The sequence below is a fragment of the Acinonyx jubatus genome, chromosome E4 (genome assembly GCF_027475565.1).
Source record: "Acinonyx jubatus isolate Ajub_Pintada_27869175 chromosome E4, VMU_Ajub_asm_v1.0, whole genome shotgun sequence".
NCBI classification, from domain to species: Eukaryota; Metazoa; Chordata; class Mammalia; order Carnivora; family Felidae; genus Acinonyx; species Acinonyx jubatus.
The window spans coordinates 11,970,540-11,997,656 of NC_069395.1; the positions used below are offsets into that span (position 1 = coordinate 11,970,540).

The 27,117-nt window shown below is 44.6% G+C and overlaps 2 protein-coding genes across 6 annotated transcripts in view; one reads left to right on the forward strand and one right to left on the reverse strand.

Moving 5' to 3' along the window:
• RAB3GAP2 (RAB3 GTPase activating non-catalytic protein subunit 2) overlaps nt 1-11,871 on the forward strand; it is a 102,923-nt gene extending 91,052 nt beyond the window's left edge. For 4 of the 5 annotated variants that reach the window (XM_027074994.2, XM_027074997.2, XM_027074996.2 and 1 more), the window contains 7 exons: nt 1,397-1,432; nt 2,648-2,722; nt 3,216-3,434; nt 6,497-6,586; nt 7,105-7,326; nt 8,225-8,383; nt 8,808-11,871. In XM_027074994.2, coding sequence (XP_026930795.2) covers nt 1,397-1,432; nt 2,648-2,722; nt 3,216-3,434; nt 6,497-6,586; nt 7,105-7,326; nt 8,225-8,383; nt 8,808-8,963 — 957 coding nt within the window. In that variant the 3' untranslated portion in view covers nt 8,964-11,871. The remainder of the gene's footprint in view (nt 1-1,396; nt 1,433-2,647; nt 2,723-3,215; nt 3,435-6,496; nt 6,587-7,104; nt 7,327-8,224; nt 8,384-8,807) is intronic. The other variant, XR_003425743.2, reaches the window with a different exon arrangement.
• Nucleotides 11,872-12,060: 189 nt separating this feature from the next.
• IARS2 (isoleucyl-tRNA synthetase 2, mitochondrial) overlaps nt 12,061-27,117 on the reverse strand; it is a 65,692-nt gene continuing 50,635 nt past the window's right edge. The window contains exons 15-23 of the mRNA XM_027074993.2: nt 23,575-23,683; nt 21,131-21,233; nt 19,989-20,114; nt 19,287-19,418; nt 18,063-18,169; nt 17,125-17,270; nt 16,220-16,410; nt 14,172-14,316; nt 12,061-12,549 (exon numbers count right to left, since the gene is read on the reverse strand). Of these exons, the coding sequence (XP_026930794.1) occupies nt 12,404-12,549; nt 14,172-14,316; nt 16,220-16,410; nt 17,125-17,270; nt 18,063-18,169; nt 19,287-19,418; nt 19,989-20,114; nt 21,131-21,233; nt 23,575-23,683 (1,205 nt within the window). The 3' untranslated portion in view covers nt 12,061-12,403. The remainder of the gene's footprint in view (nt 12,550-14,171; nt 14,317-16,219; nt 16,411-17,124; nt 17,271-18,062; nt 18,170-19,286; nt 19,419-19,988; nt 20,115-21,130; nt 21,234-23,574; nt 23,684-27,117) is intronic.

The following is a 27,117-nucleotide window of genomic DNA, read 5'->3' on the forward strand; positions in this document are numbered from 1 at the left end:
GCCTTTCTGATCCTGTTCTGTTCACCTGCACCTCCGACCGCTGCTCTTTTGGGAGAATAGTGACGCAAGAGTTCTGCGTGTATGTTACTGCTTAGTGTTCTAGCATTCTCCCGTCCCCGGTCACGCTTGAGCCTCACAACCTGGATTTGAATTTTTTGAGCAGTCCTGAACGAGGAGGCAGAGAATTTTGATGGTCATTTGACAAGTATTGATTATGATGAGTATCTCTTCTGTGCCAAGAACTGTGCTAAGTTCTACGGCCACAGAGCTAAAAGCCCCAGTCCCTGCCCTCGGAGGACTCCCAGTCCACAGGGTACATAGGCTGCCTTTGGAGTGGAGAAGAGGAAGTAAGTAACAGACCAGAGGGAGGGCTTCTGGGCTGAATTTTGAAGATTAGTACGTACGAAGCAGTGGGTGAGAAGAAGAGGCATTAACAACAAAGTCGTGGACACAGGAGGCTGTGTTTTTGATTCAGAGCTGCGAGTAGCTTCGTGTGCTTGAAGCGCAGGCTTAGGAAAGTGCAGGAAGCAGGGCATGAAGTACTTCCCGGGTAGGCCCTGGATTTGGGGTTTTCTAATGGTACGTGTAGACCACTCAGCATAGGGCACATACGGCAGGGGGAGGGTCGTCAGTGGTGGCCCTTCTTTGTCTTGAAGACACTGGGGCAGCTCAATGCAGGGGAACGATAGGTTCAGGTTTGCATTTTGCAGGCAACAGGGTGAAATGTTGGGATTGGGACAGGCTGGGCTTGGTCGTGTGAAGGCCATGGCAGTGATCTCAGGAGAGGCAACGAGGTGAAGAGGCCTTTGTGCTGGAGTCCCATCCCTGGTACTTACCACTGCCTCTTGTGAATTCTGATCAAGGCATGTTCCTGAAGAGCAGAACTTTCCGCTCCCACTTATCACCTTGGGTAAAGTGCACGGTGGAATCTCCGTGCTTACGGAATCGAGAAAATCAACCAGTTTTCTGAGCTAGGAATTTAACTTCTGTCTGCATTAGATTGTCTCTCCTTACCATTTAAAAAATTATCGTGTGTCTTTATCAACAGGCAGAATTCTTAGCTGCTCTTTATTCATAACCTTGAGTTTTGTTCTGGGTTTGAAGGCAACACAGTTACTTGATTGTACAAATTGATCACCAGATTTTTAGAGTTCTTTTTTTATTTAATAGTTCAAAAATATTTATTTTTGAAAGGATTATTTGGGGGCCCAGCGTGACATATTTTCATAATATATGTTTTAAGTTCCACCACAAAGTTAAATGAGCAGAACCAACATTTATTTATAGCTCGATTTAGGTTCTTTAAATTTCGTTACTTTTTATTTCCTATACCATAGTAATGCCTTTTTTTTTCAATTGTTAAATAAATATAGTATTCTGTGTCCTTTTGCCTTAGGTTGGAAAATCACCAAAGGATAGGTTATGCCGAAGGGTAAGTGAATCTCCTTTAACTGGATGTATAGTTAATCCTGTGCTTTACGTAGGTGCCTTATTAACTTCAGGCAGGGGTGAACTTTGCCTTTGTTACCATTTTGGTGACCTGTCAGGAGATAAAGGTGGAAAGAGAGTGTGATACTAAGGAGACTGGTCACGAACTGAGGCCGACTTTAATTGACCTTTCCAGGTTGTCAGATGCTGTGTGTCAGGTGAGTTTCCACAAGGTGTCTTCAGTCTGGACCGTGGATGGGAGGGCGCCAGGCCGTCTTGGCTTTGCCGCGCGTGGTTTCTGCGCTTCCTGACGGCGGCAGCCAGTGTCCAGTCGGGGCAGATTCACGAGCGAACGTAGCCACCTTTATGGAACAACCATTGTACGAATAGCCTTAAGCAACATTCCAGCCCACGGATACTGGGCTTCTGTTTGAGGCCAGTGATTAACAGTGCACTTTTGCTTGAAGCTTTGAAGTATTCTTATTGCAACACCTTAGGAAGTAACGGGGCACGTGCATGTAGCCGTTCTAGGCCCACAGCCCTGAAAAGCCGCCACCGTCGAAGATTCTTCCGCTGTGCCCTCGAGAGTGGCTCTGTGGCTACGGTTATACCTGTGTGCGCTCTGGATCCCTTAGATGTGAGGGGCTTATTGGTTGGTTGTTGATGTTGACTCCAGGCACCGGTACCTTATGGGTCAATCTGGAGTCAGGAGGAACGGCCTGGTGCCCACCGCACGGGTCTGGTGTTTAGTTCACAGGCTCGAGGATTCAGGTTTTGTTTAGAGGGTTCAGCTCCATCCCTGAAGGACGCTCCAAAACCAGAGCAGGTTGTTTTCTCGCGACCTGACAGATGGGGCTTTCGTGTGTGCGTCTTCCCGTGCCAGGGTCGTGTGTGTGGCTGTGCGGTCTCACGCAGGTGGCTGTGACGTGCCTTAGCGAGCCTGCCCGCAAGCAGAGTGCCACCGTCTATGGCGTCTGACGACACCATGTCTTTCAACACACGAAGGACACTAACTTTCATAAAGTTGATAGTGGTACCATAATTTTTAAAGCCCGATTTAAAATTAGTTGACGCTCAAGAAAGGAATAAAATGTGCCCGGGTCTTCCTGTCTGTGCAGCGCAGACAGTTACATAGGCCTGTTTTTTATTTTTCTGATAGTAAGTGTAGCAGCTTTGCTCCTGGCACTAATTATGTTCCTTTAAAAAAAAAAAACAACAGGATGTGGGGATGAGCGACACGGCAATGACCTCTTTCCTCGGCTCCTGCTTGGATCTTCTTCAGACTTTAATGGAGGTAAAAGAGGTGTATTTGCATTCTGAACTAAGACAGTAAATGTTTTTTTTTTTTATTAATTTTTTTCAGTGTTTATTTTTGAGAGAGAGAGCACGAGCGGGGGACAGGCAGACAGACAGACAGGGAGACACAGAATGCAATACAGGTTCCAGGCTGAGCTGTCAGCACAGCGTCTGATGTGGGGCTCGTACCCATGAACCATGAGATCATGACCTGAGCCGAAGTTGGACGCTTAACTTACTGAGCCACCCGGGCGCCCCTAAATGTTTTTAAAATCATTGGACTAGAGAAAAAAGTTTTTTCATTTATTCATTTCTTAGTTTTGACTTAAGCCCCCAAAATAGTGGTTTCTTATAAAGGATTAGATTTGTTGTAAATCGGAGGTGCGGGGACAAAAGGGGTTTGTACTTCCTACTGGTAAAGCTCGTTAACGTGTTTGGAAGCTGTTATCTCTCCGGTTCTGAACACAGTTCTCTGTTCTGAAAACACGTAGGCTGACGTTAGCAGGGATGAAATGCAGGCACCTGTCCTGGATACGGAGGACGCGTGGCTCGCCGTCGAAGGACCGATCTCGATCGTGGAGCTGGCCTTCGAGCAGAAACACATCCACTACCCGCTGGTGGAGCACCATTCCGTCCTGTGCTCCATCCTCTTCGCCATTATGAGGTTTTCTCTGAAAACCGTGAAGCCGCTTTCACTCTTTGATAGTAAGGTAAGTCCCTCCGAGGACGCCCGAGCCACCTAGGAGCCGAGGGTCTTGCAGGACGAGGAGCCAGACTCATCTTTCACACTTGAAGTTGCTCGGTACTTGTGTGACTCAGGGGGATCCTGTCTCTCTCAGAATGTGCTGTGCGACCCCAGACACTTCATATCTAAAATCTGTCTCGACCCCCTCACCTGCACTCTGCCCTTGACCTACGCTGCTGTCCTCCTCATCCCCGGCTACGCCCGGGCGGACGGGAAGCTGTGAAGGTCTCTTGCTGTCTCCCCTTCAAGCCCCTCTCGTCGATTCTTCCTGAAACCGCCTCCGTCCATCCCTCCCCATCACCCAGTTCAGGCCTTCTGGTCTTTCGCTTTCTCTCCGTCCAGTCCCACGCTGCCACAATTCCCTTTCCAGAATGCACATTTACTCAGACAGGATCCAGACAGCTGGAGATGAAAATCAGAAGTCAGGCGGTTGGCCAGCTTTATTACTTAGCCTTTCACTGACAGAAGCAGAGTTGGAGAACACAGCTTAGCCTTGTGGGAAAGTGGTGTATTTCACCCTCAGTGACTCACGTGCCTGGGGCACGGCTGGACTCGCGCGGGCTGCCCTTCAGGCTCCTGCTCCCTGCACAGAGGCTGCCCCCTGAAGAAGGAACACAGGGAATGCTCAGCGGCTTGTCCCAAATTCACAGGTCCCTTTAGCGGGGAGAGCGCGGGTGGGGCGGGAGACGCCGGCCCGTTACTGCGCTGGAGGCAGAGGAAGGCTCTCCGCACCAGGGGCTGCCTCTCCTCCCTCCACCCGTTCCTCCGTGCACCTGCCCTGCAGCGACTCCTGACTACCCCCTCCCCTAGAGCAGGCAGACACTTTTCCCTCTTCTCACTGCGGTGGCCCGTTTTCCTAGACCGTGGTTTTGCTGTGGCCACAGCTTCTGCGTGTTGTCCCTTTCTCACTTAAGTGTCACCTTCTCCTCCAGGTCTTGCTCTGCACTCCCTAACTTACCACGTCTTCGCTGTTCCCCCGGCTCTGTGCCATGCCTGGCATGCCACAGGAGCCCAGTAAATGTTTAATAAATTTAAAATTAAGGAGATGTTAGAGAAGAGTCAGCGTCAGCAGGATGCAGAAGAGGGGAGACGCGGCCGTGGTCTGGGGAACCAGTGACAGCGATGAGTCACTGAGGGTGTGGACTGGGGAGAAGAGGAAGTCGTGGAGGGTCTGGGGGAACCTGTACCATGGGGACAGGCTGGGAAAAGCGCCGCAGGACACGAAGGGGCCCCGGTTCCATGAGCTCCCAAGCTTGGAAGGCTCGTGGCTTCCCAAGGAAGCCCATGTAGAGGGGTTTTGGATGTGTTGAGTTAGGGGGTAGATACAAACAGAAGTAGCGATGTTTTAAGAAAGTTATTTTCACGTTTAAATCTCAGTAGTTGACCTTTGAAAGGTAGAAGGCTGATGACAACTTTTTACCTACCTCATAAAGTAATGATATAGTTTTTACATTTGTGAACATAGATTCTGGATGAATGTTTATAGCTTGCGTTGATGTTTGTAAAAGCAGAGGGTAAATTTTTTTTCTTTAAAGAAAAACTAAAACCGCGTGCCTAGCTCAGTAGTCCCCTCAGGGAGCTTGTGAGACCAGAACACGTATTGGACAAGCCCGGTGGTGATGTCAGTCCCAGCCCAGGTCATGCCAGGATGCCCCGAGACAGCTGTGGGACTCTCACGTGCAGAGGCGGTGGGGTTTGGCTGGTGAAACCGAATCCTAGCTCTGCCATTTCCTGGCGAGTCTTCCTGAGCTTCTCCTGGCCTCAGTTTTCTCATTCAGAAGTGATGATTCTAGCACCTGCTTTATGGTGGTTCTGAGGGTTACGTTCACTTAACACGAAGTGCTGAGCGGTGTCGAGAACGTGGTAAACAAATGGTGCTGTGATAGCTGTGCATACGTGTTCCCCGCCCAGAGGCCCTCACGTACGGTAGACCCTCATTATAACTGAGACCACCGGGCGGAATCTAGAGAGTAACAAATTGTGCGTGAGTTTGTGGAAAAATTGAATCAGTGATGTCTGTAATGCAGGGGCTTGCCCTAGGGAGTCTGCTGTTTCTCCTCACTAAAGGATGAGTAGCTTTAACCTCATTGGCAGTCACGCTATGGATAACCTTTGGGTCTAGAAAATACGTTAGAAGATACCCGATGACTGTCTGCAGGTGAACACACAGCAGCCTGGGATGGTGGGGTCGTTTGTCCAAGATAACATGGTGGCAAGTGTGGGCCTGGGACTAGAAGCTGGGTCTTGGCAACTTCCGGAGGCCGGTGTTCTTGGCTCTGTGTTACACTTCCTTCCAAGGAAGTTCTGAAATCCAGCTTTCTGATGTTCTGCTTCGCCTTTTCAGACACACATCCATTCTCTTAAAGATGACTTCCGAGTTGAACAAGTGTTTTTAAAAGAATTCAGAGTACACACATGTCTTTGTTATCTATTACTGCATAACAAATTATCTCAAAATTTAGTGGCTGAAAACAACAAACATTTACTACCATTTTCCTGGGTCAGGAATCTGGGTTCTGCCCGCCCTCCACCCCTTAGTTAGGTGCCTCAGGCTCAAAGGCTTTCAGGAGTCTTGAGGTAGGGTTTTAGCCGGGCGGCAGTCCCACCTCGAGGCCCAACTGGGGTGGAGATCGGGGGATCCACTTGCGGGCTTCCGTGGTTGCTGTGGGTGCTGGCTTCCCTCAGGGCAAGGAGCGTGAATGTGAGCACCCAAATCTGGAAAGTGACACGCTAACATCTCTGCTCTTCTGCTGGCACCAGGTCCAGCCCCCACTCAAGGGCAGGGGACAACCCGAGGCCTGCATAGCAGGGGGAGGGGGATCATACCTTAAAGGCTGCCTACCGTATACTAGATAATTATTATAAAAATTAAGTGATAATTATTATAAAAATTCTGAAATGTTACTGTTCAAGGAGAAGAAACATCAACCGTGACTTATCCATTAAATGCCTAAATTTTAAAATCTTTTGTCTTGCCTTTAATAGTAATGTACTCATCAGTTTTTTTGGTCTTTTCTTTCTCTTCAGGGGAAGAATGCATTTTTCAAAGACCTAACTTCAATTCAGTTATTACCTAGTGGGGAAATGGATCCAAACTTTATTTCTGTACGACAACAGGTAAATTACAATTACTGGATTTTGTTTGTGTGTCTCAGAATATAATAGTAAATAAAAAACGTAGCAGGTCTTAAAGGATGGCGACCACTTCCAGGGTATTCTGGAGAGCCATTTTTCCTTTCAAGTGTATGTTCCTCTTTGATCATTTTTTTTTTTTTTTAAAGAATTTATTTATTTATTTTTTTTAATTTTTTTTAACGTTTATTTATTTTTGAGACAGAGAGAGACAGAGCATGAACGGGGGAGGGGCAGAGAGAGAGGGAGACACAGACTCGGAAGCAGGCTCCAGGCTCTGAGCCATCGGCCCAGAGCCCGACGCGGGGCTCGAACTCACGGACCGTGAGATCGTGACCTGAGCTGAAGTCGGACACTTAACCGACTGAGCCACCCAGGCGCCCTGATCATTAATTTTAATGGAAAAGCTACCCTGATTGAGAGGAAAGCCAACAATTACTTTGATTTAGACATTTTAAAACGAGATATACTAACAGTGCTCTGTGTCCTTCTCCATTTTTGAGTTCTTACTGAAAGTCGTTAGTGCAGCCGTCCAGGCCCAGCATTCAGTCATGAAGGACAGAGAGTCCTCTGAAGAGGCACCAACCACTCCTTTTGGGAAAGACCAAGATTGGCCAGTTCTGGCCGTGGATTTGGCTCATCACCTTCAAGTTAGTGAAGATGTTGTTCGAAGGCATTATGTGGGGGAACTCTACAACTATGGAGTTGACCACTTAGGAGAAGAGGTAATATCACCGTAGGAGCGGGAGGTGGGGGCTCAAGTTAGAACATTTATAGTTGGAGTAAAGAATCAGAAAAGTCTCCAGTTAAGCTTTTCGCTTTTCTTTCTGTTAGAACTTCTAGGCCCCCAAATAAAAGAATATTAAAATAATAAAACTGTAGTCAGTTGCCCGTTTCTGGTCTGTGTTTAACAGACTCCTCCAGTGTGTCAGGCCTGTTCTATGCAAAGGGCACAAGAGTAAAACACACAGACCAGATCCCTTCCTCGTGGGATCAATAGTCTGCTGGTAGCAGAAGAGCACGCTGACTCCTGTATTGAGTGAGAAACGCTGTGACGAACAGCGGTGGTCAGAGGTGACATCTGAACCGAGCCCCCGAGGAGAAGATGCAGCCAGTAACAGAAAACTGGGGCAACAGAGCTCGCGGCCCGAGTAGCGACAAGAACAGAGGCCCCGTAGCGGGACTAGCTTGGCAGCGTGCCAGGCCAGAAGGGCCCGCGTGGGGGACCGTACATAGCACGGAAGATGAAGACGTCAGAGACGAGGCGGGAGGTCGGCAGGGGCCAGGTCCTGTCTCGTACCTCGTGGTGATTCAGAGTGTGTTCGGAAGCCATTAGAGGGTCGTTAGCAGTCATGATGTGATTTTAAGTCCCCTTCTTTGCCAGAAATTTAAAAACTGACTCTTCTAGTCATGTTGAATTAAAAAATTAGGGGATAAGAAAAATTAGGTGATGAGGAGAAATTTGAATTTTGAATGCCAAATTTGATTTGGACTTTTCTTCGTTGGTTGTATACATGGCCACAGCTCAAAAATGAACGGGAATCTCTTCGCTGGCAAAGCCTTTCCTGGAGTAAATAAATCTGTTAGCTCTTACCGTACGTTTGTCCACGTTCATCTCCTCAGGCCATCCTCCAGGTTCAGGACAAAGAGGTCCTCGCCTCTCAGCTGCTGGTGTTAACAGGGCAGAGACTGGCGCACGCTCTTCTCCGCACCCAGACGAAAGAAGGCATGGAGCTGCTGGCCCGCCTCCCACCCACGCTCTGTACCTGGCTGAAAGCGATGGTGAGTACGGGAGCGTGGGACCGATGAGGCCACCGGATGCCTGCCGTCTACCTGTCTGTCTGTCTGTCTGTCTGTCGTCTATCAGAGACAGAGTAAGCGGGGGAGGGGCGGAGAGAGGGAGAGAATCCCAGGCAGGCTCTGTGCCGTCAGCGCAGAGCCCGACGTGGGGCTCGATCTCACGAACCGTAAGATCGTGACCTGAGCTGAAATCAAGAGTGGGACGCTTACCTGACTGAGCCACCCAGGTGCCCGTGGGTGTTTTCTCAAATGCATATTTAATAACGGTTAAGGAGAAGATTTAAATTACAAGTTTAATTTAGGTCCAAAGGAAAGCATTCTTACTAGGAAGTAACTATTCTGATAACTCTGAAGCGACCAACAGTTACTGTTGTGTATGACTGGCCATTTTTTGTTCCATTTGCAGAACCCCCAGGATCTTCAAAACACAGAAGTGCCAATCGCAACAACAGCTAAACTAGTACATAAAGTAATCGAGCTGCTACCGGAAAACCACGGGCAGTACAGTTTAGCCTTACACCTCATTGAAGCTGTGGAAGCCATAGCGAGTCCTTCTTTGTGACACTCAGCCAGTTGTGAACCGTCTACAGTTGTGAACAACATGAATTAGTGCATGGTAATTTTACATAGTAAGATCTGGAATTTTATGGAGGGAGTCTATCTTTTTTCTTTTGTAAAATAAAAACACATACTACTTTTAAAAGTGCAGTTCTGGCTAAATCCACTCCTTTCGTTAATATTGAAGATAAAATATAAACAAGTATTAATGATACCATTAATTACTAACAGGTGTTTTACTGTTTATTTCTAATTTAAGCACTTTAAGTAGCTTTATTGGTAAACTTTGCTATTTCAAATGGGTTATAATTTACAGATTATGTTATTATCAGAGTCTATATTTTGTACTTGAAATGTTATTGTAATTAAATTTAAACGTGTTCATGTGTAGTCCCTGTCAGTAAAATGAGGGAAACGACCCACCCGCTTTTGTCAGCATGCTCCAGTCCCACACCCGGGCTGCCGCCTGGAGTCAGGACGCGGACAGGCTCTTTCCCAGAGGTTATGCTGCCGCCACCGGAGGATGACCTTGCTTTGGAGGAAGAACGGGTTCGAGATCATCACATTCATCCGAAGGGACGCTGAACAGAACCTTAACCTGCTGTGCTTGCCAACTTGAGAATCCGCGACGCAGGCACACAGCAAAGTTAATTACGGTGTAAGCTGAGATTTCCCTTTGCCAAGATTCAAAGTTGTATCCACATCAGGTGATTGTAAAACTGTACTGTCTTGTAAAATTTATGTTTTAAAAAAAGGGCAACGATGCTAAAAATTTAAGTCCCACTGTATTTTTCCTACCAGTGTTTAGAAACGTCTGCTTCTGGGATATGGTAATGTTATCTGTTCTTGGGAACAGCCCAGAAAAGGCTCGGTGATAATTACGGCTCCGCAAACCTACCTCACAGCTGGGTGGAGAGAATAAGATGATCTTGTACCCGAGAGTGCCTGTGCAGTCCAAGTGCTGAATAATTACTTGTTGAGTAAAACCAGATTAACCAAAACTCTGTAAAAGCTCCACAAATACCGAGTATAACGGTGTATTTTTGGAATGTAGCCATATAGTGCAATTACTGACCTCTGTCATGGATCACAGGTGTTATTCATAGTAACTCATTGTGATACCGAAGTTTGTTTCGTACTTGTGAGAAGCCAACTTTAGCGATTGGAGAATTGAGGAGCATGCCCCTCAAGGACTAAAGAAAAAAGTCTTATGTCTGAGGATCCTCAGAGGATATCCTAATTCTTTTTAACTAAAAGATAACACCCGAATATGAACTGAACAGTCTAAGACTTAATAATTACTGTCTAATTTAAAAATCTTGAAAGATAAAGTTGGAAGACGTCTCGACTATTTGGGTGAGGGCCTGTAAGCCTGGTCGAAGGTCCCGCTGTACCGTGGCAGCACTGAGAAGGACCGAAAGCTAGCCCAACGTCTCACCCTCTGCTTGGATCTCCGCTGCCCCATCCAGACCCATTTGTGTGATTTCTTGTGAACCTACCTAGCTTTATGTAGTCACTTGTTATATGCATCCCAAAAGCTTAGTCTGAAAGTAGTTATGAATTTTGGGGGCTGGTCAAAGAAACTTTAAATCCTCACTTTGATCCAAGTGTCATTTCTGGGGGAAGGGGTACCTAATGAGCATTTTAGAGAATAAACCTGGTTAGACTAATTCTGGTAGGACTCATGATCAAATTTGGGGATTGTTGAGAGTAATAAGCTAAAATATGGCTCATAGAACTGTAACCAATCGCTGAATTACAAATCTCTAGTTACATTTGTGATCCTAAAGTGGACCATTCACAGAATTTTAAAATTGAATTACATGCTTAATTCATGGTTACATGGTTAAGAAAAGCAGCTAGGGGCGCCTGGGTGGCTCAGTCGGTTGAGCGTCCGACTTCGGCTCAGGTCGTGATCTCACGGTGAGTTCGAGCCCCGCATCGGGCTCTGTGCAGACAGCTCAGAGCGTGGAGCCTGCTTCCGATTCTGTGTCTCCCTCTCTCTCTGACCCTCCCCCGTTCATGTTCTGTCTCTCTCTCTCTCAAAAATAAATAAACATTAAAAAAAAATTAAAAAAAAAAAAGAAAAGCAGCTAAATATTTATTACCTGTTAGCCACAAATAAAGGAATTAAACTGTATGTAGAATAATGGGTGGTTTCTGGAACAAAGGTCGGCTGCACTTAGTGATGGGAAGCCAAGAACCAGTCGTGTTTTCTTAGAACTGCCACCCCCCTCTCTTCACTAACATTAAATAGGCATTCTGTCCCTTGTTAAGTCCCACTATGTAATGCTGAAGGAAAACAGGAATGTTCCAATCGTCATAACTTCTACATTACAGGTTGTGTTTAGATGTAGACCTAGAAGAGCCAGGACAAACCAAACCAGGTGGGGAAGAACACAGCACTGACCTTCTAAAAGCTTCCTGCATACTATTGCAAAAATAAGAAAGGAAGTTTCGCCTTTGTTATAAAAACTCATCTAAGGTCAAAGTAAGCACTGTTAAAGTGTCTTTAAAAAAAAAAATGGTTACAATTTAAAATCAAAGGAAAGATTTAATAGTATGAAGCTCATGTGGAATACACCATTCACTTACAAGTTGCTGCGGCTCCTTCATTTACAAGAGACAAATCTTTTTAAAGGATGCCATAGCAACAGTGAAAGCCCTTTCTCACACTGACAGGAATGAGTTTGTTGGGCTTCTGAAAGTTAGATTTCTGCTGATAGAATTAGCCATCCCTCGCAAGGTTTTAATCCAGTACTAAATTGTTTATAAAACGCTCTTCTCTAATGTACTGTAAGTAGTGACCCTCTGTATAGACTTTCATTTTCTGTGTCTGTTCCTTGTTGTGAACTTACGTATGTTAGTGAAATAAATTTTCAGCTTTCATGTTTCAGCATTCATAAATACAAGTATGAAGTTTTTTTCCGCTCTTGTAGGAGAATAACAAGTTTGCTGGCGATGTGTTGTGACGAGGTTGACGTTCACTAGTGAGGCAGAATGAAATCACTCTTTTTGTGCCTGAAGGGGAACACGCACCTCTGCCATTTGCCTTCAAAACCATATTTTTCACTTGATTTTCACAACTTCACCAATGTCGGTAATTTTCCAGATGCCTTTATTTTTAGACATTAGAGAACTTAAATCCTGAGTCAGGAAGGTTTATAAAATATAAAACATTTCCCGGTCAGCCACCTCTGACGGCAAACATATTCAGTGTCTCTGTTCCGAATAAATCCGTTATGGATCCGTCCAGATCCATCTTCATACGTATATTTTTCTGCGTGTGTGTATATACATACACGTTACTTTTTATCTAACACAGGACAGACTTACAGTTCTGAATTTGCCCCTTCTCCTCCACCATCTCCTCTCCCACTCATTACCTAAATCTTGGGTTTCTCGCCGGTGCCGTGAACGCTCCACCGTGAGCAGCAGCGTGACCTATTCCCTTCCAGCGACGACTTGCGTGCACCGGGGGCAGAGCGCGTCTGAAGAGTCGGCGGTGTACTTCCAACAACGGGGGCATTTTTCTTTGGTGGTCGGCATGACGATTACTTTATAGGAAGACTCTTCGCGAATATCCCCACCTGGGAGAGAAAGGACACCAAGAGGCTTTCTGACGGGCCAGTCCGCTTGTATCCCTAGCTCCCGATGGCTCTGCCGGGCGCTCCTTTTTTGAAACTTCTCCTTCCCCTGGTAAACCGGTCGTTTCTACTTCATTTGCCTCACACGCACACGGCTATGACGGGGGACTCACGATCTGACGACTGAGGACGGCCGAGGAATCGGGAGACCCTGAGTGAGAGGTTAACTGCTTTTTCTACAAGTCACTGAACTGTTATCTCCTCAGGCAGAGCAGAGCAGGCCTTCTTGCTCTTCTTTAATCCAGGTTTAGTTCTGACAAATTACTTTGCCTCTCTAGCTACACAAGAATTTGACTTAAAAAAAAAAAATTTTTTTTTTTTTTTACATTTATTTTTTTGAGAAACAGCTGAGACAAAGCGTGAGCGGGGTAGGGGCAGAGAGAGACAGAGACACAGAATCAGAAGCAGGCTCCAGGCTCCGAGCAAGCAGGCAGCACAGAGCCTGACGTGGGGCTCGAACCCACAAACTGTGAGATCGTGACCTAAGTCGGACGCTTAACTGACTGAGCCACCCCGGAGCCCCTACGCAAGAATTTTTAAAAGTTGAAAAATTCTAGTGACAACTGCACTGTGCCCACTTAAAAATTGCTTGGTTTGACCAAAAGAAAACCAATGGAGAAAAATTCCTCCATTATCAGTGCTCAGACTTCAGACTGAATACACGTAAGAAAGTTATTTTCTAGCCATAATACAAACAACGTACATTAACATTTTGAGAAGCAAGTGAGAATCTTTACTACGTGGTCAGGGTTTCCAGGCCTCAGATTTACACTGATGCCCATAAATGAGCCTCACACCTCCCGATGACACCTAACAACTCTGGAAAACACAGGCAGCATCCCCTTCCCAGAGATCCCGCGTGTTATTCTCTGTTAATGTTGCTGTGCCTCCATCGCATCACCGACAGTACTTGCTTGGGAGAGAGACCGTGGTGGGCACGAGTTCGATAAGACCTCTTCCTTAACCCTTCATTAAGAATGCCTACATCTTGGGGCGCCTGGGTGGGTTGAGTAGGACTCTTGATTTCGGCTCACGTCCTGGTCCCAGGGTCGTGGGATCGAGCCCCATGTCGGGCTCTGCACTGAGCACGGAGACAGTCTCTCTCCCTGGCTCTGGCCCCGTCCCCCACCCGCACTCTCACTCTAAAAGAATTCTTTAAAATGGCTAAATGTGTTAACATAGGGTGGGCAAAATAAGCAATTTCAGAGTCAATGCTGGAGAAGGGCAAGCTAGGCAGTACTAGGGTACTGAGTGTCAAAGGACAGGAGCACAAAAAGCCAACGGGAGTGAGTGAGGCCAACTAACTTCACACACAATGACAACTATCAATTGCTCACAGGACAGCAAGGGAAGCTCTCTCCTCTCCCTAGTCCTGGGTTCCCAAGGTCATCATGCAGGACGCTCCTGAGAGCTCGCTTAGAAACTTGAGCCACTTCCCATAGAAAGATGTATTCTAAGAACATATCTGCCTTTAGAATACACCTAATCCACGGGAAAGCTGGAGATGACCTTCGATTATCACTCAGTTCTCCAGGTCCCTCTCGTTACTGTGGCCTCCTCCTTACCTTCTAAATTGATCAGAAACGTCCCTTTGCGCTCAATCACATCTGTCGTTAGTGTTCGTGGTTCCTCAGGGAGTAAAGTCGTCTGGGAAGCCATCATTAATTCATTCAACTGAGAGGTGCTGGAAGTCTCCTCAGCTTGTAGCATCTGGGAACGAGCATGTCAAAGTTACCATCTCAATTTTTACTGCAAACTGAGGTTGTAAGAATAAATGCTACAGACTCTTGTGTTTTGTGAGTAACCCTTTGGTACCAATATCTCCTAAATCCATTCTTAACTAGAATGAAACGCTTCAGATAAAATCTTCCAGTCAAGGGGCACCTGGTGGTGCAGTCGGTTAAGCGTCTGACTCTCGGTTTCTGCTCGAGTCATGATCTCACAGTTTGTGAGTTCAAGCCCCACGTCGGGCTCTGTGCTGATGGTGCGGAGCCTGCTTGGGATTCTCTCATTCTCTCTGCCCCTCCCCAACTTGTGCTCACTCGTGCGCTCTCTCTCCCTCTCTCTCTCTCAAAATAAATTTTAAAAAATTAAAAAAAAATCCAGCCAGTAGGTACCTCACTATGCTAGATGCTAAATGTCCCTTATGATTAGAAACACAGTGTTTCTTATCCCCATTTTCCAAATGAGGAAAGCCACTCGGAGGGGTGCACTCACCCACGGTTCTCAGGCAGCAGGTGGGGAGCTGCAATTCCAGCCCAGGTCCAGTGGCCTCACGGCCCAGACTTCTTCATCCTGCACCCTGCCTCCCGCTTTAGGAGAGGGGTCAAGGCGCTACATGAGCAGACCTGCTTTCAGCAACACAGACCAATGGAGGCAACTGAATTACCCCCAGAACTCTTCTGAAGTACTAGAAAGCTGGGTGTCTGATAAGAATTTTTCCATTTTTCATTGTAATTCTGCTCTTCAAAATGAGTTAGTAAGCTAATATGGACATTCCTTTAAAAAAAAAAGCTCAAGAGGAAACAGGAGCTTTGAGGAAATTAATTTGGTTTTAACAAATTCATGTAATTGGTAACTGATAGATCCAGGCCTCCATCATCTGACAGCTACCTAACGTAATTCCTAAGAAAAATACATTCATATTTTTTTAAATCCCTAAGTTTTTTCCAATGTAAATGATCCAAACAAGGTGTATTTTTTTAACTTACTACTCAGAACTAATGAAGTCAAAAGAAACATGACATGCAGGAGAAAAGCCCAGTACTAGGCTGTGTAGCCTTAGCTCGCTCACAGTTGCAACGGTCCTCAGTTTCCCGCTCATAAAATAAAGGAGTCTGAGCCTGCCAACCGGTAGATTTTAAAACGTATCTTACTGAAATCCTCCGCTATGGTCAACGATCTCCTAGAGACTAGCTGTTTCAAGCCTCAAATCCTAATTTAATCACATTACTAAAAACTTAAAGTGAGCTTACCAACCAAATGAGATGGTCATTTTTCAGAAAACTATGATAGCAGTAAGACTTCTAAAATACAGGTTATCAATTCTCTTCTCAAGCATTGAAAGTGGAGAAAAATCTTGAGCCAGTATGTTGGCATGAAAGTCAATCTGGCCAATGAACCCCTAAGAATCCCAAGAAGAAAATGCTGATGGTCCTTTCGGAAATAAAAATAGGATGAATGCTTTCAGAGAATGCATGCTGATTTGCCACAGCAAATGAATTTTCTTCAGATTTCCTGAGAAAAAGACTGAAATCCGTTCTTGGATTTGTTTTGACAAAATTCGCAGCAAACTACACCCTGAACACAAAACTCTCAATTTTTATGTACTGGAAACTAATGTCATCGGTTTCTGTCACATCCAAGCAGGCCCAAGGTTTTGCATTTCAAATAGGACTTTATTGCACCTTCCCTGCCCCTCTGGTAAAGTACATACTTTGCAGAAGGAGGGAAAGGAAGCACAGAAAAGTAGGAAACAGAATCTGTGATAATATCAGGGTTACAAGATTTGGAAACTACAAAATCTTACTTACACGGAGATTTTTAAAAGCCAAATTTCAGGTGAGGCTGTAGGATCCTAACATCATTTTCAAAGGTACAAACCACTCCTCACCTCTATTATCTCAAAAAGCAGCCCGGGCTCTATCACAATGGTAACCTGGTACTCGGCGGCATTTTTACCAGGGATGCTTCCAAGAAATGAATCTCTCATTGCACACGCGCCCTCTATTGCTTCCTCTAATCCTGGCTTCTTCCAGATAGAACTTGTTCGAATCCACCCAGTACGAAAAACACTCTTGGGTTCTATAAAAAAAAAAAAAAAAAAAAGGTAAAGTAATTCACATAGAGCCGTGTTAAACCATACGCAGACCTCTAACCATGAAATATCTATTCACAGAAAATAAGAATTGTTATTTATGGTAAATATTATGGAGCCATTCTAAATGTTTACCAAATATTTATATTCACATTTGGAAATCTAAACAAAGGAAACAATACATAGTAAGACCTCAAAAGGAAAAAAAGGATGCCTAGAAGAAAATAAAATCGAAAAAATAGCCCCAAATTAACAGTAGTTGTCTTTGCGTAGCGAGATTGTGAGTTGACTTTTTCTCTTTGAATTTCTATAGTTCTAATTTACTATAAGCTTACTAATTAACAATCGGGGGGAAAACCGTGATAAAAATATTCACTAAAGGCACCACACTTTGTCTTAATAAAACCTAAAATATATTTCACACATTTATAAAGGCATCGAGGAAAAACTGATTTTGCGGTCATGTCGAGTTGCTCGTACGTTTCAGAAAGCACTCCGTGGTGGCTTGGAGGCCGTTCTGAAATGCATCGTACGCGGCCCCAAACAAGGGCAGAGACAGTTGAAGGGCCAAGACCTGTCCTGCCACACGCGCGCACCGTGGACGGGAAAGCGCCCCTTCCACGGAGTAGAGGAAACCAGAAATCGCATCCTCACCAGGGAAGGGTCTTTCTCATCAGGAGAACAAATCGAGTGTTCCTTACCTTTGACGTAAGGTATGTGCTGGAACGCTTCCTCAGCCAGGTGAGGAAGAATGGGAGCCAAGGAACGAACCGTCACGTCCAAGATTTCAGCCAGGGCGGTCTGGCAGGAGCGCCGTCCGGGGTCGCCGGCGCTTTCACAGTAGAGCCTGGGCGAGAACAAAGTGCGCGGCGGGGCGTTACACGCACGCAAGTGCGAGCGCCGAGGCCCGAGGCAGGGCCTGCCTCGGGCTGGTCTCCTCCTGCAGTGGCCGATCCTCTGGCTCTCACCACCTTCCGATTTTCCGAGGCAGATGTTCCATCACGGAACTTGACTGATCAACCCTCTGTCCCGGTTCGCCCCTTGCGGGTGCGCTCGCCTTCCCCCAACACTCCCCGCAGCGGCGCCGCGTCCACGTCGGTTTTCCGAGAGACGACAGCCGGAACCCTGACCACTGATACGTTAGTTGATGGTATTCATCTTCCTGCGTTCGGAGGACTGGGGGTTACGATCCCCGTGTGTGAGGTCCCTGAGGTGCTCCCGGGTCGGGGCTGACACGTCACGGTGGCTCACCCGCCACCCAGGAAGACTAAGCACCAAGCCCTCCTCTGAAAGGATACTGGATAGTACTGATCTGACACAATGTTCGTACGGTAACAGTTGCCTGTCTCTTGGTCTCTCCTCAAAATTTATAAACTCCTCTGAAAACAGGGACTAGATTCATTACCCCCACTGGCACCTGCTGCTTAGTGAGCGCTCACTTTACCACGCAGAGCACAAAGCACGTTCCTTATATCATCTCTTCTCATAATCACATTATGAGGTTGTATTACCCCTGAACTCAAGAACCCAACTTCTTCATGATTGCACAGTGCCGCCCGTCTGGCTCACCGATGTACGCCCGGAGTTTGTCAAGCAGAGTAGACACTCAAGAAATGTTTGAATATTCAGTCCCACATACCTGTCTTTGATTATGCTGAAATAAAAGTTGGAGAGTTCTCTGGTATAAAATGCTCGTAACAGCCGAACAACTTTTCCAAAATCATACTGTTTGTATGAATCGGTGATCTAAGGAACAAAAGCCAAAACAAATTTGGAAGATGGGATAAGCAAGCAAAAATGCAAGTCCTGTGAGCTTGCATTATCCTCCCTGGATCCCTCAGTGAGCCTAGCCCTGGCCCTATGAGCAAAATGTGTTCCTTTTCAAAATCTGTTCAAAGGCAACAGATACAAAACAGGAGATATGCAGTAGTGACAGGATCTTTGAAACATTTCTGGCTATCAAATTTGACTATCCTCAGAAAACACTGAACATTCTACTCTGGAAACTACAAAAGAATACTCGTCAAAGGAATCAAGTTTTTTTGTTTTTAATGTTTAGTTTTGAGAGAGAGAGAGAGAGAGAGAGAGAGAGAGAGAGAGAGAGAGAGAGAATGAGCGGGGGAGGGGCAGAGAGAGAGGGAGACACAGAATCGGAAGCAGGCTCCAGGCCCTGAGCTGTCAGCACAGAGCCCAATGCCAGGCTCGAACTCACGATCTGTGAGATCACGACCTGAGCCAAAGTCGGATGCCCAACCGACTGAGCCACCCAGGTGCCCCAGGAATCAGGTTTTAAATGATAAACCACACTATTTTAAAACAGCAGAGACTACAAGTTGCCACTGTTCCCTCATTTTCGCCAGAAAAGTAAAATTGGGCAAATGTCTGCAGGGACATTTCTGACACAGGGTACGTGGAAGCAACCACATTTCCAATTTTTGAGAAAACACAAATTATCTGTGTATATATAAATGGGAGAATATCTTACGAAACACAGAGGAACAGTCATTTCAGTTATTTCTATTCTTTGAAGAGTGCATCTACAGATAAAATATAGCTCCACTTTAGTCCTTCTTCTTGGGGAAATATGTAAGGCAGACCTCGAAAGAAAAGCGTGATCTTAGGGGAAGTCTGGCCTACTGTTCCCACCAGGTACTGTGAGTCTCTTGAAAAACCACCAAAGAAATCCCAAGACTTCACTACCTTAAGTGAGCCTAAGAATGTGTGGACCTCACCAAGCATGACTTTTCTCAGTGCCATGGTTACTGTTTCTAGTAATGTCTGTTCTGCTTGCATGCAACTCCAATTTCAACATTCCACAGTGCCGGTATTTCTATTTGCCAAAGGCTTAGTAGTTCATACTTACCTTGTTTGCTAAATCCTGCAGTAAGTGTAGCATATACTGGTCTATGACATACATATCGTTAACAGGAATGGCATCTGTTTCTGGGTTGAAACCACTGACATTTCCCAAAAGAAAGCGGAGTGTATTCCTAAGCTATCGAGAAAAAAATATGCAGTCAGAAACAAACGTGAGCCTTTAATTCTTACTGAAAAGTTTTTTCTGTAATTTTTATCCAACTCGTGACTTTCTCAATGGGATTTTTTTTTTATATATATATCATTCCTAAATGATACTACAAATGTCAAAAAACAGACTCTCATTTCAACAGCCCAGGTATAGAAACCACCTCTGGACTCCACACATGAAGGCTGAATTTTCATTGTTATTTCTTTATAACCTTATAAAGGCAAATCCCCCTTCAGTGGCCCGGTGTGTTCCTCTGTATAGGTAAGAATGTTATTTTTACCTGCTTCCCAGGCAAAAATAAAGATAAATGGAATGAATGTGAAAGCTCACAGAGCACACAAAAAGTATATAAAATTAATATAATTTTGTATTATCTTATGCTAGGTTATATTTTATAAAATATAAAGACAGCACATAAAATTATTAGGATTACACTCTGTTTTCACTGTTTTGAAATGCCAAATAAAATGTACTTCATTTAAAACAAAAGTCATTTAGCTCACTTTTTATTCGGAAATGGGAAGAAGTGACGCTGACCTTGTTAATATCATCTCTGGCAGCATTAAGTGCAGCTGGACCAATGGTCACTTCAGTGAAGACGTTGGACTCGGCCACCCACCAGCGAAGGACATCAGCACCATAGGGAGGCTCTTTGCTTTGATCCTTTCGGTGGAGGGAAAAACATATTAACATATACATGGTGAACGAATGTTTTCGATATTCTTCCTCTGACATATTTGAGCTCAAAGTGAGCATAAGATATACTTGCACTGTAATGAAATAAGGGCTAACAATCTCAGAGATCAGCTGTGTCTAAAAACCAACACTGGGAAAAAGTATGCTCTGCGATCTTGTTTCATGCGTGGATGCGGGCATTTCTGTATCCATCCATCTGTAACCGCTGGGGTCGAAGCAGCGCCCTGATGCCTCTCTGATGGTGGAGGGGGTGCTCCCTAGCCACTCCGTACACACAGCAGTGATTACTGGGCATTAGGAGGGTGGTACAAAGCCAGAGGAGTAATGGGTATCTGGGTGGCTCAGTCAGTTAAGTGTCTGACTCTTGATCTCAGCTCAGGTCTTGATCTCAGGGTCATGAGTTCAAGCTCCACTCTGGGCTGTGTGCTGGGCATGAAGCCTACTTAAAAAAAAAAAAAAAAAAAAAAAAAAAAAAAAAAAAAGCCAAAGGAGTAAAACGACAGGTGATTTCTTTTCTGAAAGCAACTCCAAAATAAACCAAATTATTAGCAACTCCAGATACGATGCTCATTAATGACCCACGGTAAGGGGCAGAATTTCTGAGAATGTAATAATGAAGCATGAATTGTAATCTCATTGTTTTCTTATACTGATTCCACTGAACTGTACATTTTTATTGTTTTTTTAAATAAATTTTTACAAATTCTGAAGTTCAGTTAAACAAAGAGATAGCATGGTTCAGGACCCAGAGACTCAGACCTGAAATGAGTCAACAGGGCCACAACCCCAGCCCTTCCCTTTTTCATTAAAATCACGTATTACCTAAGAGCCTAGATTTAAAACACAGTAAGGCACCTGCTATTAGCATAAAAGATAGGTTTTCATTATTTTTTTTTTACATCAAAGTAACTACATTAAAGATTTTGGCTGCCAATTTAGAAGCCTTAAAGCAAAAATAAAAAGCCTTTTAGAGAACCACCTACTTGTCCTCCATTGATGACCACATCAGGATCAATGACATTCCCAAGAGACTTGGACATCTTTTCTCCCTTTTCTCCAAGGGTAAAGCCATGAACAACCACTGTCCTAAGAAAACAAATCAGCTATTATGATAACACAATTCCAACAGTCTTTTTGAAGGTCTCTTATAGTTTAAAAAGAGTTATCTTAGCTTGATCCAAAAACCAGGATTTTTCTTGACAGATTATGCATGAAAGCTTTTCTTGAAAGCCTAATTCTCAGCTGCTTATTTGTGATGACTGTTAGATAATAAGCTCTCTACTTATACATAGAAATTACTTTAAAAAAAATTTTTTTTTCAACGTTTATTTATTTTTGGGACAGAGAGAGACAGAGCATGAACGGGGGAGGGGCAGAGAGAGAGGGAGACACAGAATCGGAAACAGGCTCCAAGCTCTGAGCCATCAGCCCAGAGCCTGATGCGGGGCTCGAATTCACGGACCACGAGATCGTGACCTGGCTGAAGTCAGACACTTAACCGACTGCGCCACCCAGGCGCCCCTGAAATTACTTTTTTGAGAGAGAGAGAGAGAGAGAGAGAGAGAGAGAGAAAGCACCAGCAAGCAGGGTAGAGGGGCAGAGGGAGAGCGGGAGAGCGAGAGAGAGAGAGAGAGAGAGAGAAAATCCCAAGCAGGCTCCACACTCAGCACGGAGCCCGACGCAGGGCTTGATCTGATGACCGTGGGATCATGACCTGAGCCAAAATCAAGAGTTGGACGCTCAACCGACTGAGCCACCCAGGTGCCCCATACCTAGAAAAATTTTGATGTTTACATTCACTATACAAATATTTTCCTGAGCATCTATGATGTTTTCATTTTGGTCATTAAAACTAACCAGGAAAAATGTCTCATTACTATGTATTGTTATGTCTCAAAAAGAACAGATTATCACCTCAAAATATTTTCAAAAAGACAACGTGAGAAAACTACATCTGCTGTTCTACTGGCTTCTAACAGCAGGTTATAGTAGTGTCTGGCCGGCTCAGTCAGTGGAGCATGCAACTCGATCTCAGGGTTGTAGGTTAAAGCCCCGTGTTGGGGGTAGAAATTACTCAAAAAAAAAAAAAATACTACAATCTTTAACCAATCAATCAAATAAAAGCAGGTTATACAAGAAACCTACACATGTAAATTGTTCTGGGATGGGTTTTCGTTGTAAGATAGTAAAAATCTTAAGCTATTCAAAAATTTTTCCGATTCTCTATCCACACACTTGAATAAGGAAAACCAATTATCTGTAACTTAATACCTAATTTAACAAAACAAGAATGTTTCAGTTAATTAGCCACTTGTGGACATTACAGATACAAGGAGATGTGACCTCAGGCCGTCTTCAAGCATTGCAGAGTACCATCCTCCACGTCAAGTCTTCCCATATTTCAAGATCTAGCTCTTCGGAGATTTCCCCACTCCTCCAGTCGATGCTGACTTTACCTCTTGTGGGAATTACGGTCTGTGTCAGTGACAAGACTTCTCTGTATTGCTGTTTGTTTTTTTTTAACTTCAAACTCATTTCTCATGAAACAAGAGACTAAGCTAATAAAGGAGGTGCTTTATCATATCCAGGCATAACTCAGAGATATTGCAGGTTTGGCTCCAGACCACTGCGATCAAGTGCATATAAAAGTTATGTCTACACTACTGTATTCTATGAAGTGTGCGAAAGCATTATGTCTAAAAAAACTATGTACATGTCTTAAGCAAAAAATACTTTATTGCTAAAAAACGCTAACTATCACCTGAGCTTTTAGCAAACTGCAATGTTCTTGTCGGGGGGAGGTCTTGCCTCGATGCCGATGGCTGCTGACCGGTCAAGGTGGAGGTCGCTGACAGCGAGGGTGGCTGTGGCAATTTCTTAAAGACAACAGTGACGTCGGGCACACTGCCTGACCCTGCCTTTCACACACCACTTCTCTGGGCACGCAATGCTGTCTTACACCGTTTTACCCAGAGAACAACTCCTTTCGAAACTGAGCCAAGGCCCTCAAACCCTGCCACTGTTTTACAACTAAATTCATGTGATACTCCAAATCCTTCACTGTCCTTTCCAACCATCTGCACAGCCTCTTGGCCAGGAGTAGATTCCATCTCAAGAAACCACCTTCTTTGTTCGTCTGTAAGAAGTGGCTCCTCGCTGTGAACGCTGTGTCACGAGACTGCACGATTCGGTCCCGTCTCCAGGCTCCACTTGTGACTCTGCTTCTCCTGCTGTTTCCATCACGTCTGCAGGCACTTCCTCCACGGAGGTCCTGAGCCTTCACTTTATAAAAAAAATGCAGCACCTGCGAAGCGCAACGCAGCGAGTTCTGCCGGGATAACTGCTCGGCACGGGGCTTGGCACCGGCCAGGGCGCCGCACAGGTCCTCACAGCGTGAGGACACCTTTAGCTCAGCTTGAACACTTACTTAAAAGGTGCTTTTTTCCTTGTTGCCGCACTTGTTAATAAAGAAGACTGAAACCAACCACCAAGCTGGTCTTTTCCTTCCAAGTACAAATCTGCTCTTTGGTCAGTACCTCAAAATAAATATTAAAGAACAGAGAAATTTAAGTTAATTAAAATGGGAAAGTGAAAGTAAATATGCATCAAAGTGTTAACATAAGAAAAGCAATCACGTCATTTATTTCATGCGTCACGCTACCAGTCACTGGAGCTATGACCCTCTCGCTGCCCATTTATTAACCAAGAGAAACAGAACAAACATTGGAGTATGATCTCCTAAACTAGAAGTAACTAAAACACTACCTAAGTTAGGGACTGACTGGGACGCCCGTGTGGCTCAGTCAGTTGCACCTCTAACTTCAACTCAGGTCATGACCTTGCAGTTTGTGGGTTCGAGCCCCGCATCGGGCTCTCTGGTGTCAGTGCAGAGCTGCTTCAGACCCTCTGGCCCCCTTCTCTCTGCTCCTCCCCCACTCAGGCTCTTCTTTCTCTCTTAAAAATAATAAATAAAGATTTAAAAAATTAAAAAAAGGATAGTGACTAATTAATAATTACCGGTATCAATATTTTCAGTTGTCTCTTATGAAAATGAGCATCTAGCTTTATGTTAATTCATTTGATTCTCACAATAACTCTATAAGGTAGGTATTATCATCATCCCATTTCACAGATGAGGAAGGTGAAACACTGAGATGTTTTAGAACTTGTCCAAATTTATGGGACAGTAAGCGACAGAGAGGGATTCTGAATCTAGACAATCTGGCACTGGAGTACATTTAACCAATAAATTAAACAAATCAGAAAAAAGAATCTTTTAAAAAGGGCAAGTTATAAACTTCTAATTTGACAATGACCCAGTCAAAGATGGACCAACTATTAAAAAGCCATGTGAGGCAGGGGTTGGGGTGAGCAATGAGGGGTTGGGGTAGGAGGGATGAATGGCAGAGCACAGAGGATTTTTAGGGCAGTGAAAATACTCTATGTGATACTATAATGATGGATACATGTCCATTATACCTTTGTCCAAACCTATAATATGTACAACACCAACAGTGGACCATAACGTAAACTACGGACTTTGGGTGGTTATGATGTGACGCTGTAGGCTCATCTACCGTAACAAATGTCCCACTCTGGTGGAGGATACTGATAATAAGAGAGACTATGCATTTGTGGGGGCAGGAGGTATATGGAAAATCTCTACACCTTCTTCTTAATTTTTTAAATATTTATTTTGAGACAGAGAGAGAGAGCATGCAAACAGGGGAGGAACAGAGAGAGAGGGAGAGAGAGAGAGTCCCAAGCAGGCTCCACATTGTCAGCACACATCCCAACATGGGGCTTAAACTCACGAGGCGTGAGATCATGACTTGAGCCGAAACCAAGAGTAGGTCATTTAACTGACTGAGCCACCCAGATGCCCTTGAGTGTTTATTACTTTTGAGAGAGACAGAGAGAGAGAGAGAGAGAGAGAGAGAGAGAGAGAGAGAGAGAATATGCGCTGGGGAGGGGCAGAGAGAAAGGGAGGCAGAGGATCCAAAGTGGGCTCTGCACTGTCAGTACGGAGCCCAGTGTAGGGCTTGAACTCACGGACTGTGAGATCATGACTGGAGCTGAAGTTGAAGTTGGACACTTAACTGACTGAGCCACCCAGGCTCCCCTCTTCTTAATTTTGCTATAAACCTAAAATGGTTCTTTAAAAAAAATAAAGTCTTTTAAAAGAAGATGTAGTAAAAGGAGAAAAAAATGTGGGGCCCCTGGGTAGCTCAGTTGGTTGGGCCAATGACTTAGGCTCAGGTCATGATCTTGTGGTTTGTGAGTTCAAGCCCCGCGTCGTGCTCTGTGCTGACAGCTCGGAGCCTGGAGCCTACTTAGGATTCTATGTCTCCCCCTCTCTCTACCCCTACCCTGCTCACGCTCTGTGTCTCTCTGTCTCTCAATAATAAATAAATGTTTAAAAAAAATTTCTTTTAAATAAAAAATTTAAAAAAAGGAGAAAAAATGCTCTATGAACAACTTAGTCTCAAATTTGTTAGGACATATTACATAAGCAAGCTTCAGGGCTACTTCAGCATTCAACAGTTAACCAGTTAATTCAGGAGTTAACAATCTAAGATAAAAGACCATTTGGCAAACATAGTAAGTAACAATCATTTCAGTCAAGACTCATCAAGGGTGAAAATTTGGTGAGAACACAGGGTATTTCCATAGTTGTCAAGTGTCTCTCTATAAGACACTTCCTAACCTAACAACCCCTCTGGCAAGATGGGGGTAAGAAGTCACCGTAATGGAGAAAACAAGCAGACACCACTTCCAAGTGACCAAAGTTCAACATCACTGGTAAGTCACTGTGTGACTTCTGTTACGATGTGGAAAAGGACACAGTGTCTCTTCCGTGATATTCCTGCCCAAAACGCATAGTCTAAACCACATCATGAGAACACATTACACAAACTCAAAATGAGGGGCCATCGACAAAATAACCTGTACATTTATGTACGTCAAGGGCATGAAAGACAAGATCAAAGTGAGACTAAAGCGACGTGACACCCATGCCACGTATGGTCTTAGACCCTAGGACACTTATTTTCCCTCCTTCCCGAGAAAGGGCGTCACTGGGTGAAATGTGAATAAGGTCTGTAGATAGGTGACAGGATGGTGACAGGATGGAATCAGGGTCATTTCCTGAGTTTGATACTCATATTGTGATATAAGAGAATGTCCATGTTTTTAGAAAACATACACCGAAAAATTTAGGGATAAAACAGCATCAAGTCTGCAACTTACCCTTAAATGGTACAGAAAAAACTGTATATACATAGCCATAGGGAAAAAATACATAAAGCAAACAGTTAAATGCTAACTTTGGAAAATCTAGATGAAGGGGAGATGCTACTTCCTTACACTGCTCTGTGACTTTTCAGAATAAAATGTTATTTATTTATTTATTTTTAAAGAATATGAGGGGCGCCTGGGGGCTCGGTCGGTTGAGCTGAGACTTCGGCTCGGGTCATGATCTCGCAGTTTGTAGGTTCAAGCCCCACGCTGGGCTCTGTGCTAACAGCTCAGAGCCTGGAGCCTGCTTCAGATTCTGTGTCTCCCTCTCTCTGCCCCTCCCCTGCTCGGGCTCTGTCTCTGTTTCTCAATAACAAATAAATGTTAAAAAAAAATTTTTTTTAATAAAAAAATAAAAAATAAAAAAAAAGAACATGAGGTCTTTGGGAAAGATTATTCCCATATTTTAAATCTAAACTCAAAACTTTAAAAGCCCCTTCTACTTGTGAAATGAAGATCGGTCCTTATGCCCTAAATATTGAGGATTCAGGGTTATAATCCTTATGTGACAATGCGGGTCTGGGGGGAGGTGGGAGACAAAATTAAAATAATTAAATCAAGCCAGTTCCATTCATTCAACATTTCTGGCACTTATCACCTGACAGGCACTGTACTAGGTCCTGGGGCAGAAAATGCAAAGAAGTCTGGCATCTGTCTTCTTGGAGCTGACAGT